A 19344-nucleotide genomic window follows, 5' to 3' on the forward strand; every position below is an offset into this window, starting at 1 on the left:
TCAGAGGAGACATTTTCCCCAATTATTTGTCCCTACTGAAATAGACTCTGGTATGTCTATTTTAGGTTGTAAGTTATGTCATCATATACATGCATGAGGCTAGTTGCATTCAAAGGTTTGGCTCCTACTTATTCGATGGAATTACTTACCCAATATGTTCTAAACAGAACCCTCAGATCCTCCCAAAAGTCTCTCCTCACCATTCCACAAATAAATACTAAATTCTACGGGCCTCACTCTTTTCAGGTTGCATGGGCCGAACTTTGGAATAAACTACCGAAAAATCTAAAAATCTGTGGTACTGTTGACAACATTAAGATGCTTCTTGAAACATTTCTTTTCAAGAATATTTTCCAATGCTAATGAGAGGAAGTAAGTTGAGCATACGTCACTCTTCTTATGTTACTCTATCCACCTTTCCCTCTTACTCTTTCTTACAGCGCATGGAGACACATTGTGATATGCGCTATATAAGTACGGTATATTATTATTATGTCATTATGTGAGTTAAATCTCTCCCAATGTCAGCTCGAGGTGATGTACGGGGCGATGAGAAAACACAAAGAGATCAAGAAGGAACGCATCTTCTTCTACCTTCGTAAGCCGATGGTGAAAAGAGAAGACCTTCCGCCCCCTGTGGAGACTGAGGTAAGGGCCGTTCCATCTATGAGCAAGATTTGTAATAGTCCTCATGAACCAGCTTTCAGGGTAAACTAGGGGGCAGGTTAGGGAATGGTGGATGTTTGGACACTCTCTAAAATATTTTCTTTCTTCTTATCCGGATCAGTCAATACAGATATACAGACATCAAGATGTAATGTAGCCTTGCCATTGCCTCCCTGCTTCCATCTTCTCTGCTTCTCACCTAACAAACGTTTTTTCTTTAATTATTTATGTCCTGACCCTATCGATTGGCCTTTTTTTAATAGATAGTCTGTATAAATGTACATTTTTGCAACACCGATCCAAATTTGTTTGAAATGTGAGCAAAATAAAATTGGAAGCTGTCAATTAATCATAAATAAAGATAGATTTACAAAAGATAGAGAAGAAAAGTTAAAGAAATATATTTCTGCAAGCAAAGATTCCCAAAAGTTTTCAATGAACTCGGATGCATAAAATTTGAATGTATGTTATATTCCGATGTGAACTTATCTCCGACTTGTAGGAAGATAGAAAGAATGTGAAAGGAGAAACACAGTGGCACTTTGATCTGCAAACCAAGCTGAGGAATTCTGTTGCAGAGTCCGGACACACTAAAAGGACCTATGTCAGTGCTGTTGATGCTGCATCAATGATCAAAGAGGTTGGCATATAGGAGATTTATAGTGCCTTTTAATTTTGTTCACTGGCATGGTAATTAAGAGTTGAAGCCTATACAGAAGTGTAAATCATCTCTAGCTCCCTTGGAGCATTTCTACATTTATTAAACAAAAAGAATATGTGCGCACATATCTTTGCAGTGTAGTATTGTTTAGTCTTAACTATGATATATTATTAACCCTAAAGAAGCAGGCATAAATCAGCAATTGATATGACAATAAAAACACCCACAATCAAGAGCTTAATTGACTACCAAACTGACTCCGTAACCTAGGATTTGATCAAGTGCATCAATGAGGATTTCCCACCTGGCACCAACCTTACAGCTCTACAGAGAGAGTCAGAAGCACATGATGCCTTCGCCAACGCTAGACGACGCGTCTACATCGGACGACAGGAGTACTTTGATTACATCGACAACTACTTTGCTCAGAAACCAGAGGTAAGGGGTCATATGAAGTAAACTAAACAAGGATAATAACAGTGAGTAGTTACTTAGGAACCAACAAAGATTTTCCAAAACTGTAGTCATTGCATAGTTCAAAGATTGCATTTAGATTGCACGGGGGTTTGCTGTTTCCTTTTCCTAATGTAACATTTATTTTAGTTCAGTGGAAAACCATTCACTCCACTTTTTCACACAGGAGGCAAATTTTTACTTTAATGGAGCATAGGTAGATCTCTCACCCCCCCCCCCAAAAAAAAAAAAAAATCGGTTTGTGTTTGAAAGGTTGCTCCCATAAAGTGCATTTCATATCCAATCCAAAAATTAGACACAAAATTGAAATCCCTGAAATTTATGATGTTATTTTTGGTAATTTGTTTGAAAAATGTGATAAATATGAAAATTATGATGCTCATTTGGTGATTTATTTCAGTGGTGGTGTAGTTTATATATTTATTGGTTATTTATGTTTTTTTCTAAGAAAACATTTCAAAGAATAATATAATTTGAGATGTTTAAGTCTTATCCTTGATGAAATTTGTTTTGTTTCCTCTTATTACGCAGTACCATACTTCTGAATAATTTTTGTTGTAGATACATTTATGTGCTATAGTATTATTTTGGTGCGAGCCATCCTAGTTTAACGTGTCAGTTCATTCTTTCGCAATACCAAGGGACCTCTTACGATCATCGGTGAATCTGGATCTGGTAAATCTGCCCTTGTTGCCAATTGGTGCGGCCGTTTTGAAGAGCGAAACCCTGGAACCTTCCTCTTCAAACATTTCATTGGCAGCTCAGCAGAAAGTGCATCTCATGTGAATCTGTTGAGAAGGTATTTCATGGTACCAGAATATATTATGATAGCAGGATGACATGTTCAGGTGGAGTTCGTAATGTGTACGTGTATACCACCACTGCCATCATTTGAAGATGTCACTGATTGTTGGGTTTAGATCTATTTTGCCACCCTTGTTAAATTTCCCAATTATTCAATTGATCGCACTAGCATACCTGCCAACCCTTCCGAATAATCCAGAATATTCAGATATTCTGGATTTTTAGGACCTAAAAATGCGGAAAATTCAGATTGTCAAAAATTCTAATTAAAAAAAAAAAAAAAAATATTTATTCTTAAATTTGTTGTTGTTGTTGTTTAAGCTTGGTTTATTATGTACTAATGATTGTGCAGCGAATTTGTATTCACTTTTTTATTTGTACAGATTTAACGTGTATTACCAGTTACACTGCCGCTGCATGTGCGAACGCCTGTTCTTATTTTCGAAGGCATACCGTGCTAGAAATTCTTAATTCTTATTTTCGAAGGCATACCGTGCTAGAAATTCCTAATTTTTCATTTTCTAATGTTGGCAGGTATAAGTTAGTGTCACACCAACGCCTGTCTGGTCTGTATTGAAAATTATGAAAGGATATAAAAAAAACATAAGCTGAGTGATAATGATGATTTCGATGATGAGAAGTTGGCAGTATAAGAACCATTAGATATATTAGGACCATCATGTGAGATTAAAGTTCATTTCAGAAGAAAAGAATTATCACACTTACAACCTAATATCACAATAGAGTCATTACTGTCAATGCACTTAATTTGTTCAAATCAATGTTGATGAAACCATGACATTTTATACTTGGCTATTATGTGTAGACTGTACGGTGAGATGAAGCAGTTCTACAACCTTGAAATGGAAATACCGACCTCTGACAGGAACCTGATCATTGACCTCCCATCATGGCTCAATATTGCAAGCAACAGGTCAAAGGTCATGATTGTTCTGGATGCCTTGAATCAGTTGGACAGTGGAGCAGGAGGAAGTGGTATGTTCTCACATTAGGCCTTTGATCTCATGAAGTAGAGGAAACATTTGTAGTTTATCTAATGTTAATGAAATGAAGATATGAATCCGCTGTGATAAAGAGATGTAAGGGTACTCAACAATGATGAAACTAATTCTTTGTATTTATAAGAGAAAGAAAAACAATTTCATATGTTATTTGCTCTTTTAATTCAATTTATCTGTTTTTATCAACCTTCGGTTTTATTTAGGTGATGAGAAGAGCCTGACATGGTTGCCACAAACATTGCCTAACAATGTGCAAATGCTTCTCTCCACGCTTCCTGGGGAGGTATGTTTGTCTCTTTTTTTAAAATAATTGTCACATTTGAACATACACTTGATTGAAAACATTAACATTTCTGAGGAAATAATGGAACAAAATATTATTTTCACATCACTTGGAAATGTCTTCTAAGCTATACAAAACTTAGTGATGCTAAATCCTATCTGCAAGATAAAGTATGCACTAAGAAATAATTTCAAAGAGTTATCTATAAAATGCTTTATCATACACTATATTTATTTATGAGCATATGATTTTATTGAATCTTTCAAGCTCTGCCAATCCCTGTATATCCAAGTACCATTTTGAATGGTGCGTTTGTTTTTCATTTCCTTTGATCCAGACACAGGATGTGATAGAGTTGTCAGGATGGCCCATGTACAAGATCCAAGGTCTTCAGGAGAATGAGAAGCTGGATATCATCACCGGCTACATGGATCTCTATGGCAAGACCCTCAACAAAGAGCAAACCGATCTCATCATCAATGCCAAACAGAGCTCTAACCCTCTATATCTCAAGGCTCTCCTGGATGAGGTATGACTGATTTTCATTCCCCCCTCTCTCTTTTAAAGCCCCACTGCACTAGTTTGGAGGGATTATACCTTCCCTGCATGGTCACTAACCGGTGGTTATCTCATCAAATCAGCTCTTAATTAACATTAGAAAAAGAGGACCATGGGGGAACAATGGTCACCGATTAGGCATTGTTTGCTATATAGAGGGCGGAAGTAGAGATATGTAGTGCGGTGGGGCTTTAAGTTTTGCACTTCCATGTTAGTAGAGATCGTCGGTCTGTAGCACTGTCTATCAACCGTTGATGTTGGGAAAGGTACAATTTATTGAATCAATATTTTGCGCAGAAAATAATAACAAGGGATATAAATTTTTCAAGGAAGGACATTTTTTCTGTCTCTGGAACAAATACCACTTTCCTTCCTATGAAGAAAAAAATGGAATAATTGGGAAACTGTATAACAGTGGCAATAGAGATCTAGACCCAACAATTAGTGACGTTTTCAAATGGTGGCAGCGGTGGGATACACACAAATGTTTTTCAGCGTTGTTATGAACATATTTCTACTTTAAAGGCTGTCTGTACTAGTTAGGCCAGGAGGGATTAGACCACCCAGGGTGGTCACTGACAGGTGGCTATCTCATCAACTCGGGTCTCAATTGACATAAGAAAAAGAGGATCATGGGGAACCAATGGTCACCGATTAGGCATTGTTTTCTACATAGAGGGAGCAAGTAGCTACAAGTAGTACAGTGGGCCTTTAATGTGAACCTCAAATGTTTGCCAACATGTTTAATTTTTGTCTTTGGGTCAGGTTCGTGTGTACGGCGACTTCTTCAAGCTGACCCCGGCCATCAAGTCCTACTTGACGGCGGAAGACCCTGGCGCTCTCTTTGTCAAGGTCTTGCAGAGGTTGGAGAACGATTTTGAGAAGGGAGCTGTTTGTAGGTGAGAGTTACTGAGAAGGTGGTACTAAAAGTATATTTGTCTGTTGATATTCAGTGTCACAGTGAGATGCAGAGTTCGGAAATGTAATCAGTTTATATATTTCCTTTCTTGCTTATGATGTATTCCATATGTATGGGAGACAAGACAAGTTATAAAGTCTGTAAATCACTTCTAGCAGTTGTCCTTTTGAAGTGTTCTGTCAAAAGCATCAAATTGTTTTAGAATGTACTAAATATCCACAGAAACATCTTTTTTCTGTCAAGAACAAGTAAAGTACTGAAACATTAGATTTCAATATGTGATTTTATAATTCTTACTCATGCAGACCTAATCTTGTGAGGGATACGACCACAGCCATCTGGTGCTCACATAGAGGAATGAGTGAGAGTGAACTCCTGACTTTGCTCAAGGTAAGAACACAGTGATGATTACAGTTATGGTCTGATGATGATGATGATGATGATGATGATGATGATGATGATGATAATTGTGATGATGGTGATGATGCTCCATCATTGGTGTGACTTGCAAAGACGGTGGTGTCTTGGAGGTTGGTTGATGGCTTGATGATGGATTCAATTATTAAGAAGCTTTCGCACTCGTGGGTGAAAATGATGAGTGAAGTATTGATGGGTGTTAAGAAGAAGGAATATGAATGGTGAGGAGGAGGATAAGAATTAATGAAAGATGCAAAACTTGAAACTTAAAGTAGTCACTCGAAGAATCAAAAGTGTTTTGATTCGATGCAAAATTCATATCATTGCGAAGGGGAAGCCTTACTGATCAAATACAACAACTTCCCTCTTCAAAATATGTTTTAGGCCTGCAGTAATCATCTCTCAAAAATGTTAATTTTGAGATCCAGATTCAGATTTTCTGTCTTCAGGGGTCCTCCGTAGAGCGTCAAGATTAGTGATGTCACACGCAAGACACAGCTAGCCAAAAAGCATTGTACGCCTTTCCATGATATCTATATGATTTTTCAGTAATTTATTTGTGTTTTTCAAGAGAAAATATTTCCATCCATATATAATCTGTCCATAATTATCAGTTGTCATGAATTTTCTTCGGGTAACTACTTTAAAACTGTTTGTATTATTGCTCTACAGATACCGAGTGCAGTCTGGTCTCCTTTCTACCTCTCCCTGGAGGACAATCTCATCAACCGCAACGGACTGCTGAACTTCTTCCACGATCATCTCAGACAAGCCGTTGAGCGTCGCTACCTGCCCACGGATGAGGACAAGCGCAAGAAGTTTGTGGAGCTGTCAAACTTCTTCAATGCACAGGATATTGATGATAGATATGTAAGTTTTTTTTTGTAAATGGTAAATGGTAAACTTTAGGACTTTATTTCTACATCAGATTAGAGGTTTTTGGATATAGTTGTGAATATGTTTTCTGCTGAGATCATTTATCGACAGCCCACAGGGATTATTTGTCGACGAGGTGACTCAACACAAGAAATACAGAAGAATAGGCCAGTGTACAAAATGGCAAGCATCTTTGTACAGGAGTATGAAAATGTCCATATGTTAAAGTGCAAATTATTGATTTTGAGCTATGTGTTAAGTAAAAGGTATCTACTATACAGGAAAGAAAGAGTTCATATAGTTTTCAGCACTTTATAATACTTACCACACCTACCACACCTACTGATTTAAGAGAAGGACCCAACAGGCTGGCCTACCATCCTCAATGTCATATACATGTATTGTATGCAGTGAGTGCTGTGACACCGATTAGCCGTCATGTATCATAGAGATGATCTATATATTCGGTTTTGAGCACTCTCACACCTGGGGGGTGATTCACAAAGATCTTAAGTCGAACTTAACTCTAAGTTGGACTTAAAAATTATGGAAAGCTGTTAGCAACTATTGAAAATATTTTGTAAAGGTAATTTTAAAGGGCATAAAATGTTGATTCAAATCATTCATATTTTCTATTATCAAGGAGATTTCACGTTCTTGATGTGGAATTTATGAAAAGTCTTAAATACTTCAATTTTTGCTTTTGAATATATTATATTTTAAGGCTACAAATGGCTCTCCATAAAGTTTAAGTCCAACTTAGAGTGAAGTTCGACTTAGGGTCTTTGTGAAACACCCCCCTGGTATCATTTATTTGTTTTTTTCTTTTACAGTCTGATGAGGTGCCATACCTACTGATCCAAGCCAAGGAACTGACCCGTCTGAAGGCTACCATCCTCAATGTCAACGTCTTTCAGTTCCTGATGAAGACGGAGGACGGCAACTTCCAGCTCATCATGGCCTGGAGAATGGTAAGGAAGCTGAATGTGTAATATCATTAATGTAAATTAAAAACAGTAGAGGACCTAGGATAGAACCTTGTGGTACACCGTGTAATAGAGGAAATATTAGAGGAATTATTGTTATAAACTACATATTGAGATCTATCAGTAAGATTACTTTCAAACCAAGATGACAGACAAATTTGAGTGTTCTAGTTTCCGAGTGGTAAGTCAACATACCGTTTACTGAGCTGGGAGACATTGCCAGGCATTATTTGTTTGTTTTGTGTGTGTGTACCGTGTATAAGACGCACCCCCGACTTTGAATTTTTTTCGGCGGCAAAAAAGACCCTTGAGGATCAAAAAAAAAAAAAATGTGCTCACTACCCCCCACTGAGCGAATTTTTGGCCGGCGCGTTTTTCAAATTTTCGGGAGCAAAAAAAAAGAAAAGTTGGGCCCCCTCCCCTAAGAAATCCTGGATCCGCGCCTGCAGTGACACAACTCCATATTTTGCCAAAATGAGTATTTGATGTCAAAATGTTCAGAAAAATGTGGGCTTTCCAGGAAACACAAAGACTTAACTCCACCCAACACACCATTGAAGCCAATGCTAGTGAAACATACAGCGTGTTTCTATTAGTTATACTGAATTATCCGGTTGAAGAAATAAGCGTATAATGCCAGGGAAGAGCAGTTAATATCTACGCGCATTACCAGGATAAAATACACCGCTCCGATCTAGCCAGAAAAAAGGCGGTGAAAAAGTTCATCGAACTCTGGCTAAACAGGTCACCGCAAGGTATTGTGGGACTGCTAGGTCAACCCGGGATTGTAGTGTCGCGCGTGTCGGGGTAAAATTTTCCGATCACGTGATCACTCCTATTTCCGGTTTCTCACCGGCATGTGCACTCAATCGGAACGGGGTGTGTTTCTATCTACGTTATCCGGTTAGCCTCCCCTGCATTATCCTTCTAAAAGAAGGATAATTTTGCCGGTGAACGCGTAAAAGCTTTCTCCGGCATTATCCGGATAATGCCGGAGAAAGTGTGTTTCTATTAGGAAAACTTTATCCCTTACCGGCCATTAACCGGATAATGGCGGATAATGGCTTTAGATAGAAACACGCCGATAGACTTAACTCCTTAAGGCTCAAGTGCTCAGTGACACATAAACCACTTTTTCTCAAAATGGCCAAAATAGAGTTACGTCTTTGTGTCACTGACCCCTCGATATAGCTATATATAATGTAATGAATTATATGTAAATTCATCCCAACACTGAGATATTCAGGTGGATTAGGATAAAAAAAGATATGAAAACATGTACAGAAGTTCACCTATGTGTACCTGTGTGCATGTATTGATGCTCAAAAGTCATCTTTGAAAAAGAGTGCTATTTAGGTAGAATATTTGAAGCTGAAACGTTTGTATATTGAAATTAAAATGTCTGAATTTCAGGGTAAAGAAACCTTTGTTCAATGTTAAGGCAGGATATGAAAGCACCCAAATATGTTTCCATCTTTGGTAGATGTGAATGCACTTTGACAAGTTAGTGGAAGTCCATAGCAACATCCATGCATGTATTTTTGATCAGGGGGTGTTTCACAAAGATCTTAAGTCGAACTTAAAAAGTTGGACTTAAAACTTATGGAGAGCCACTTGTAGCCTTAAAATGAAATATATTAAAAAGCAAAAATTGAAGTAGTTTAGACTTTTTATAAAATGCCACATCAAGAACAAGAAATCTCCTTGATAATATAAAATATAAATGATTTGAATCAACATCTTATGCCTTTTAAAATAACTTTTACAAAATATTTTCATAGATCCTAACAGCTTTCCATAATTGTTTATTCCAACTTGGAGAGATAAGTTCAACTTAGGATCTTTGTGAAACACCTCCCTGATGTTGAAACTTTGAGCCCCTTTAAACCATGTACAGCATGGAAGGTTTAATCAATCTGCTTTATAATAATAATAATAATCAGCTGATGATTATAATGTCCCTATGCGCTTCCAAAGAGCTTTGGAAATCATTACCCTAGCTCTAGCTTTGGCAGCCGTTATCCGAGCACAGTGCGTTTCAAGGATTAATCCTACCAGGTACCCATTTACTTGATCTGGGTGGAGTGTGGCAAATGTAGATTAACGTCTTGCCAAAGGACGTTGGTGTTGAGGCTGGGATTGGAACCATGTACCTTATGGTCCACAGTCCGGGGACTTATCCACTAGACCACAACACCTCTACATGATTTATCATGTTATTTTCCATCTTAGTTGGGAGGTTTTGAGCCCGTGGAACAGGCCTACCTGGACGTCCTGTCTAAATGTGAGGTTAACTGGGAGCAGGATAAAGACAAGGTGGAACTCATCAAGTTCATGGCCGTCTTCTTCATGCAACTCGGATTGCTAACGGGTGCTAGGTAGGTAACATTTTGACTGGTGCCCCAGGCTAAAACTATAGCTAAAAATAAATACATCAGCATGCAAACTTTGCTCAACAAGTGATAAATATACACCAATTTTTACCCAAATCCAGACTCCCAAGTACCAAATTTTGTTTTTACAGTAGCTGCTTTGAACATGTGGAGCAATATTCCATGTTCCGTCAGAGAATTTATCTGTTGTGCCACTTTCAAAAGATCCCTTAAAACATACTTCTTCCCTCAGTGTTTCTCTTCACATTCTTTTTTTTTTAAGTGCTATGGTGCTTTTTGGTTTAAGTGCTCATAAATAATCAATATTATTATGAAGTGCTATACAAGTTGTCAAGGCAGTAAATACAGTCTTATAAAATCGCAGTGAAGTCGTCATTATCAAGATGGCCGATAAATGTACGTTTTCCACTTATGTCTTAATCATGTCTACCAGTTGATAACGTTCTAGCTATTCTTAAAATCGTTACACTTTTCTTGTTTTTTAGGGTCTTGAATGAGCGTTTGCTGAAGGAGATCGAGTTGAGGTACCTTGCTGAGCATTCTACCATCGTACGACATCATTTCAACTACAGCATGAAACTCAAATGTAACCATCCCACCGTCATTGATGTAAGTTATCGTTTTAATACCAAACTCACATTGATGCAGGATATACAGGTACCTGCATCAACATGATAACAAACATTGTGTGCACCATCTCCAGAGAACAAGAAAACAGATGTGATATAGACAATTCTGCCTCTGCCAGGCGTATATGCAAGAAAGTAACCACTTTTAAAAGTGTGATGGCTATAGTGTCTGTTTTATTGTTGTGAATTTAATTTTAAAAAGGTTTCTATCAAACTGGGATTAGCTACACGCATATAATAATAATAATAATAATAATAATAGTGAACATTTATAATGCGCTATGTCTGTCAAAAATGACACTCCTGGCGCAGTTGTGTGGAAATTGTAATTGTAATTGTAATGAAATAGTCTTGTTTTAGGATATATGTGAAATATAACAGCAGTCAGTTTATTTGTATGCTTGTATCATCTCTTTTCGTGTCTTCCTGATGTAAACCTCAGGTCCTGATAGAGCTGGGAAATGTTTGTCTGAAACAAGGCAACTTCAAAGCTTCCGAAGAATATCTGGAAGACGCCCTCTCTAGGCTGACCAAGGTCAAGACCCCACAGCAGAAACTCCAGCTAGTCAAGGCAGTCATTACCATGGTGTAAGTAGATAATAGCTTACAGTTGCTCTCCAGTAACTAGAATCGAAGGAGGAAGCACAATTTAGTTCATCATAATTTATGAAATTCAGCATTTTCCCTCTTATGAGAGTTTACTGTTTTTTGCGCAAAGTTGCTCCTTACAATTCTTTAATATACTCCTATTAAATCTACCCTTCATAAATGCATATATTTTTATAAGATAATAACAGGTTTGTTACAGCATAATGTGCCTTTGATTTTAAAGTAAAAAAATATTCTGTAGTACTTAAAGTGCTGTTTAATTACTGAAATATGAAACTACAAGAAATGATGAGGGAAAATTAATTTTATTTTCATTACTTTGTTGATCAGATCTGTCCAGCGTCGTCAAGGTGACATAGATTTTGCCAAGAAGCTACTGATGCGAGCCCTAGGGGTCAGCAAAGAGGTCGTAGGTCACGACCACCATTACACAGCTGCTCTGCTTGGAATGGTGAGGTCTTTGGTCACATTTTTTTTTTCGGGGGGGGGGGGGAATCCTTCCATCATGTAGAGGTGTCGTGGTCGAGTGGTTTAAGCGCTTGACTTGAAATACAAAGGTTGTGGGTTCAATCTTTTGGCAAGGCATTCATCTCCATCTTGTCATTCCATACCCAAGAGAAATTGCGACCTGGGAGTCTCTCACAAAGACTAAGATCGACTTTAAGTTGGACTTGAATATGGCAGGCTGTTCATGCCATTGTTTGATATCATCATTATGATCTTTAGATAATATTGTTTCCTTCAATAATGAATTATCAAAAAATGTAAATTCTGTAGATTTGTGACCATGATTTTTATGTCCCTAATTGAGACAAAATGCCAGTGAGAGCAAACAGTGGCATGGATGGCCTGCCATAGTTAAGTCTAACTTAAAGTCAATCTTAGTCTTTGTGAAACACCCCCCTGGTATTATAACGAAAGCCTATGTGTTAACATGGGACACAAATGACCAAAGATTTTGCACGATCTGTATTTTGTTAACTGCTCTCTAGCAATTAGTTTGTATTGACATTAAAAAAAACGCATGGTTGACACTTACTGCGTAATGAAAATAAAGTAGATGGATTTTCGACTGCACAGTCAAAAAAATGATGCCTCTGACATAGAACAATTTTACAAATTTTTAAAATTCATGTTTGATTGTATTTCGTTAACAGGTTCTCAGAACATCATGATTACAAGCCATTTTTCATATACATGTATATTGTATGACCCTAAAATCTAATCAGTTCATTGGCTCTGCAAGATACATACATGTTCTGAGTTAGATAGTAATCCATCCATCAGTTCTAATGATAATGTGATCACAAGCTATTTTGCATACATAACGAGCCCCATGACCTTTGACCCCAAAATCTAATCAGTTCATGGGCTCTGCAAGATACATGTTTAGAGTTTGATTGTAATCCATCCATCGGTTCTAATGATAATGTAAGCCAAATTTGGTGTCTAAATTTCACTCTATTGGGATGGTGGCAGCAGTGGGATATGAATTATAACCAAAAAAAATATTTGGAACAATATACATGTAGCACTGGGCAAGTTATGTTGTTTCGAGTTTTGGCAATTTTTATTCATCTGCAGAATTTTGTAATTAAATGATATAGTAAAGTTTCATTATGTGACTACTTATTTCATGTTGATTGCCCTCTAGCTTGGCGAGATACTCTACGACCAGAGTCGATTGGAGGAGGCCGTAGCTTGCCACACCTTTGATTTCAACGAGACTCAAAGAGAAGGCGGCCCCGAGCATCCCCACATAGCGGCCATCTTGAACAACATCGGGTTGGTCCAGGATGATATGAATGCTAGTGGTACACAGAAGACCTTCAGTCTAGCCCTGGGGATCCTACTCGAGGCATATGGCAAAGATCATGTTGATGTGGCTACAGTAAGGTGAGGAGAAGTTTAGCATCGAAACCCATTCAGACACAAGGTTTTTGATATACTTCAAAAAAGATTGCTGAAGGAATTTTAGTTTATTTGCAAGGGATAATTCCTATTGCCTTGAAATTCATTGTTGGTTTTTAAAGTGTTGTATGAACATATCCTTAGGAAGATGTGATTATTGGAAAACTGCCAAAATATTTTGTTGCAGTATTGTAGGGGTAGTTTATGATTTTAAAATAAAATTGTTTCAATGCTTTAAATCATTACAAAATTTTATTGTACTATGTTTGAGTCCTAAATAAAGCAAACTTAAGACAGAAATTCTGGTTTCAATAATATGTTTGATATGGCGGCTCCAATCTACAATCAGGTGACTACGCCCTCAGTAGGCATGAGATATACGGTTTGTATTGCAAACACAACACATTGCTCATGAAATTATATCATAATATATTTATGTATTTCATTTTTTTCACAGATACAATCTTGGAGCACAGTTCTTTGGGAACCAGATGTTCCAGCGTGCCAAGTACCAGTTTGAGGAGGCTTACCGTGTCTTCAAGCTCTTCCTCGGGGAGCATCATACAAGCACCAGGGTGGCAAAGAAAGCCGTCGATATGGTTGAAGATCTTTGAATACCAGCTTCATCCAAATAAACTTGAAGACGACACTACAGAGCAGACAAACTGTGTTTAACATGGCTTATAACAGCACACACAAACAGGTTTTATATTGATTTCGAGTTGAAGAGCAGCCCTATCTGTGATTTATGCCAGCAGAGAAACGGCTGGCATCAATAACTATTTAACAAGGCCAGTATACAGGATGCACATTGGATCCACAAGACTATGGAGCACAATCCATGTTTCCTTGCATCATTGAACAATGTTAAGCCATTATAAATGTATGTCGGTTTTTTATGTTTATGCTAGGCAAGTATCCGGAAGATTTGCATAAAAAAATTAAGAGTGTTTATGGAATTATAGTGGTATGATATTGTACAGAAATTGTTATAAGAACAAAATATATCAATTTTCAACTTAATATATCACAACTTGTAGGATTATGGATCTAGTTCCGTTGTGGCATTTAATGTAATATGACAAGACATTAATGAACATTTTTATCCCCTCGCCGACGAAGTCAGAGGGGATATAGTAACGCTGCTGTCCGTCCTTCCGTGCGTGTGTCCATGTGTAGCAAATTTGGTATGAAGGTACATGGTATCAAAATAAAGCCCAAGTTCGATTTCGGAGTATGTAGGTCATAACTCATTAAATATGCAAAAAACAAATGTGGTTAACTTCCTTGCCTAGTAACATCATAGTATAGCCCAATGGGGGTAACTTGTTCTGACGTATATAGGCCATTTGTACCCTGCGAGGGGATGCTATGCTTTGCATTGACTTGTCTAAATTCTACCAAGGTGAGGTATACAAGGCAGGAATTAATTCCTGGAAATGCTCCAGTGCAATATTTTATTACACTTCAGACTATCATGCATGAGTTATTTTGCAAGTACTGTTTTTTTAATGCTATTATTGAAAAATGTAATTAATGTCTAATTCAGTCAATTAAAAAAACAGTTGTACTAACAAAATTAAATTGAATTGAGTACCGAAGTGCTAATCTCATATTTGCTAATTGTCTCTAAACAATAGAGCCTGCTCGTGAGATTCGCCATGAAATGGAATTCAGTGTTTGGTGTGAGCACCACTGATGAATCGCATCTCACTGTAGGTGGCTTGTGAGGTGAAGAGCATTGCACCATATAGGTATTGACCTGGTTTGAAAAGAATATAGTCAATGTTTGATTTAGATATCATAAGCCTTCTAATGAAATATACTATACAAAGCGCAATATTAGGTATATAAATGTGGAATATAGTGCCTTATAATGATTAAGAATGTTGTAATTGCAATTATACATATTAGCATTATGCCTGAAACTGAAATGGTGCATATATGCATCAGATTTTTTTTTATTGTGGCATAGAAATGGTTACCAGTAAAGCCTTATCTTATAAAGATGTTAATTGTGGAATCAAATCTACACAAGTAATGATATTATATTTCATTATGACAACTTATAATTAAGAATAAGAGGGCCAGAACCCCTTGTACCTATGTGGTCGGAGGTGAAATCATGATTCCTCTATTGTAGCTATTATGTATGTATTATACAGTGACCTTACTAATAATAAATATCCAATCGCGACATTCTCTAAATTTGCAGATATATGAGATCTCGTGAGGGGGGTGGGGGGGGGGGGGAGATACAGCCCCCAGCCTGGCCTCTCATGCCTAGATCTCCTGCTTTAGATGGTCCAGTCCGACCCAGTCAAGGTTTTTAGGGTGGATGTTGAATGCTTTGGGACTGGGTGACTGTAGGTGAGGGATGCCCTCCATCTGATGGACCCAACGTCCACTCTGGGATACCCATTGCAGCATACATGATGGAGGAGAAGGAACCCTCTGTGCGTTCCATTTCATGAGGACCTCCCACGGCTGTTTCGTAGGTCGGAGGGGGAGCAGCTGCAAATCATGTCAAAATTGTCTATCTGAGTTCAGACCTTGGCTAAAATCATGTTTAAGAAAACTTGGACCCAAAGTCTGATTCAAATTTTAGTAGAATATAGCATACAAATTAATTTAGTAATATGTTTATAAACATTATTGAGAGTGAAATGAAATACACAATTTTTGCATTACTTAATTTTGTAGAGTTGATGAGGAAGATCATATTATGACTTGTTTTCTTGTTGTTTCGTCACAGCACAATTATATTAAATAATAAATATGAAAATAATTGATTTTGTCTTTAATCATTCTTGCTCCTATGTTTTCAATTTCTGAGACCGGCCTACAAGCCATGGTTTTCAGATTGTATTCTCCAGTGGCAGTGCTAATTGAGTGTAATCAGGAAAAATATTCAATGCAAGTCTGTTTGCACCTAAAAGCAATGTTATAATCCCATGATTCAGGTGACCAGATATCTAATCTTTTAGGGGATTGTTCCTTGTTTTTTTATAAGAATGTTGCCTCGTAAAGTGCTAGAGCAGATCCACCAAATCCCCTGTTATTTATTTGTAATATTTTTTATTCCTATTCCATCTAGAGATTTGAGGATATGTTCACTCTTTTTACTCGTCAGAATTTTCTCTTTTAAAGCCCCACTGTACTACTTGTAGCTACTTGCTCCCTCTATATAGGAAACAGTGCCTAAGCGGTGACCATTGTTCCCCCATGATCCTCTTTTTCTTACGTTGATGAAATAGCCACCTGTCAGTGGCCACGCTGTGTGGTCTAATCACTCCTGGCCAAACTAGTACAGACGGCCTTTAAAAATTTGGTCCCCTCCCTTCATAAAATCCTGGAGCCACCCTTGAATATAGATCCACTTGTAAGCCGTTTGAAACCTAGGCAATATATAAATATTACTTTAATTAAAGACTTGTTTAAGATCTGCAGTAGATATGAATGTAGTAAAGCTTGTTAGATTTTTTTTTTCTTTTCCATTTATTACTATAAATATAATCCAATATCCTACGTAAACGTAGATGTCAGTTGACCTTCTAAACTACAGACAACTTGGGATGACAGGTTTTAACCACCCCATTTTTCAGCTTGCTTGATATACAGTGCGTCCCATAAAGAACGAAACCAAATTCTTGGAATATATTCTACAGCTTACATTCTATTCCACCAACGTGTTCACTGTTTAATACCAAAATTACAGTATTAACATTTTCTAGGATGCACTGTATATTAAAAAAAAAAAAATTCATGGGAAGGTTAGGGACGTGTAGAATAATGCACAGATATACAAATGTACTTACTTCTGTCAGCTTCTTGAAAAATTTGAGGTGGTTCTGCTCGGGCAAAATCTGGTTGTCCTGGCAAGGGGATGACCGATTGCACTTGTCCTGGTAAAGCTGGTGATTCCGGTCGGGTCGTAGCCTCAGCCGATTGGGCATGTGCCCCTGGAATGGCCACTCGAGGATCTGCATGAGGAGTCTTCGAGGTGTGCTGAAAGGCTGGGACAGTACCAATCATGATAGGATGTGCTAAGCTACTGTTCATCGGGGTTCCGGAGATACCTGCTTCGATCTGAGGGGTGTTTCACAAAACTTGTCCTCAGTGACAAATGACAATTCTTATTATAAGCTACTGAAATCCTTGCTTCTGATTGGTTATCAGCAGATTTGTCACTAACTTTTGTCAGTTGTCACTGAAAAAAGGCTTTGTGAAACGGGTCCCTGATTAAAGAAATCAAGTAGGGGCAGATATTCATAGCAAGGACTCAACAGTTCTTCACTCAGCATCGTCATGAATTGCCATCATCATACTTTGATCATAGACCAAAGTAACAAAACTGTTCGAAAACCCCCACCCCCTACCCCAGAAAATTCTGTATCTGCCCTTATACATACCTTAATACATACCTTAATAGACTAGTGCCGATGCCTAACGTGTAGAATAATCTTGATATTTAGATTTTCCTTCTCCATTGCAACTGTTACATAACGTCCATAAATAGACATAACGTGCAGGCAAGTCCAAGCGGGTGCGTTATGCCCCATATCCTATGTTACGTGCTAACAACAGTAGAGTTTATTGTACATCCATGATTTTAGAGTACATTTCAAGCCCTTCTAGACTAGACCTCTGCATGGGCCCCCATTGCAATAAAACTTGGAATTCAGGGTGACTTTCATGGAAATCTTGTTTTAATGGGCTGTTGAGTGAAGTTGCCATGGTTGTTAAAGGTTAACCCCCACCCCTTGAGTTTTTTTTTTATGTGTAGGTTTTGTGTATGTTTTTTGTGAAACCCCCCCCCCCCCTTTTGATTTTTTTTTATTTGTTTATTATTTTTTTATTAAAAAAAAAAAAAAAAAAAAAAAAATTATGCCAATGGCTGACCTAAAAAAAGGTGACCTTACCCCCCCCCCCAACGGAAACAAAATGTCAAATTTTCAAATTTCGAGACCCCCCCCCCCCCCCAAAAAAAAAGGTGTCCTCTTACCTTCTCTCCCTTTTTAAACATATGTATTGTTCTCTTTTCCCCAAACTTTATTTTCGTTGCCTTTCTTTATGCCCCCATCCACTCTCTATGTGTACTTCTCCCGGCTTTCCCTTTCTCTTAATTTCCTTTTACTTCTCTCTCTCTCCCTCTCTCTCCCTCATAAATTCTAAACTTTCCCGCTGTGTCTCCCTCTCCTTTTGCCTCCATCAAAGATATTTAAAAATAGATAAATAAATAGATTAATTAAAAGATAAATAAGCAAAAAAAGAGATAAATAGATTTAACAAAAATATATGCTTTTACAGTATAAATATTTCTTAATCTCTCTTTTGAGAAAAATTATGCTTTCACAAAAAAGGGATAAAATGTAATCTAGGATATTAGATAACTATCACTGATAACAATTTACCATTCGTTCACCATTGGGTGAGAAAAAACAACACTATAAATAGCAAAATGATACCATCGTCTATTGGCTGTTTTAATATTCAAATTGCCATGAACACAAAAGGCACTTCAAACCGATACCTCAGTCACACGGACGAGACCGATAACAAACCGACATCAAACCGAAAAAAACCAATGACATTACATCCAATGGCCAATTAGGATCGGTCGGTTTGTAGTCGGTTGGACGGTATGACTGAGATATTACGAGATCAGTTATTTCAAATATTTATATTCATAACAGTGATCCCTAGTCACAAGATCAAGGCTATACATCACGTCAGTCAGCATGATAAATTATGTTATGAGACTCTATGTACAAAAGCATAGCACTGATATACAGTGTGTATATTCATATATATATATATATATATATATATATATATATATATAATATATTCTTCTCTTTCAGAAAGACCTGTTATAATTTAGTATTTGGTCTAAGATAAGGTGTAGGTATTATATTCAAAGTACAAGGTAACATGTATTAAATGGAGGATAACATCAGGAATAACAAGTAACTTCAAAATTGAATAGAAAGACTTAAATTCTATTTACAAACATTAATAATTTTGATTTAAAAACTGCGAATTACATAGATTTGTTGTTGCCAGGTAGGACACGCATTATGTCTTGCCTTACCCAATACGCACAAAAGCATAGTTCTGCTTACAATTTTGTATT

The 19344-nt window shown here is 37.3% G+C and overlaps 1 protein-coding gene across 1 annotated transcript in view; it reads left to right on the forward strand.

Annotated features, from left to right (window-relative positions):
* Positions 1-15996, forward strand: part of LOC577899 (TPR repeat-containing protein DDB_G0287407) — a 32001-nt gene extending 16005 nt beyond the window's left edge. Inside the window, exons 17-33 of the mRNA XM_030976089.1 lie at positions 529-648; positions 1169-1306; positions 1598-1765; positions 2443-2600; positions 3432-3601; positions 3831-3910; positions 4248-4439; positions 5234-5367; positions 5693-5777; positions 6477-6674; positions 7514-7651; positions 9899-10044; positions 10545-10668; positions 11131-11276; positions 11628-11748; positions 12952-13193; positions 13666-15996. Coding sequence (XP_030831949.1) covers positions 529-648; positions 1169-1306; positions 1598-1765; positions 2443-2600; positions 3432-3601; positions 3831-3910; positions 4248-4439; positions 5234-5367; positions 5693-5777; positions 6477-6674; positions 7514-7651; positions 9899-10044; positions 10545-10668; positions 11131-11276; positions 11628-11748; positions 12952-13193; positions 13666-13822 — 2517 coding nt within the window. The 3' untranslated portion in view covers positions 13823-15996. The remainder of the gene's footprint in view (positions 1-528; positions 649-1168; positions 1307-1597; positions 1766-2442; positions 2601-3431; positions 3602-3830; positions 3911-4247; positions 4440-5233; positions 5368-5692; positions 5778-6476; positions 6675-7513; positions 7652-9898; positions 10045-10544; positions 10669-11130; positions 11277-11627; positions 11749-12951; positions 13194-13665) is intronic.
* The last annotated feature ends 3348 nt before the right edge of the window (positions 15997-19344 follow it).

Source organism: Strongylocentrotus purpuratus, unplaced genomic scaffold (assembly GCF_000002235.5).
Source record: "Strongylocentrotus purpuratus isolate Spur 01 unplaced genomic scaffold, Spur_5.0 spur5_scaffold_8, whole genome shotgun sequence".
In the NCBI taxonomy this organism is placed as follows: Eukaryota; Metazoa; Echinodermata; class Echinoidea; order Camarodonta; family Strongylocentrotidae; genus Strongylocentrotus; species Strongylocentrotus purpuratus.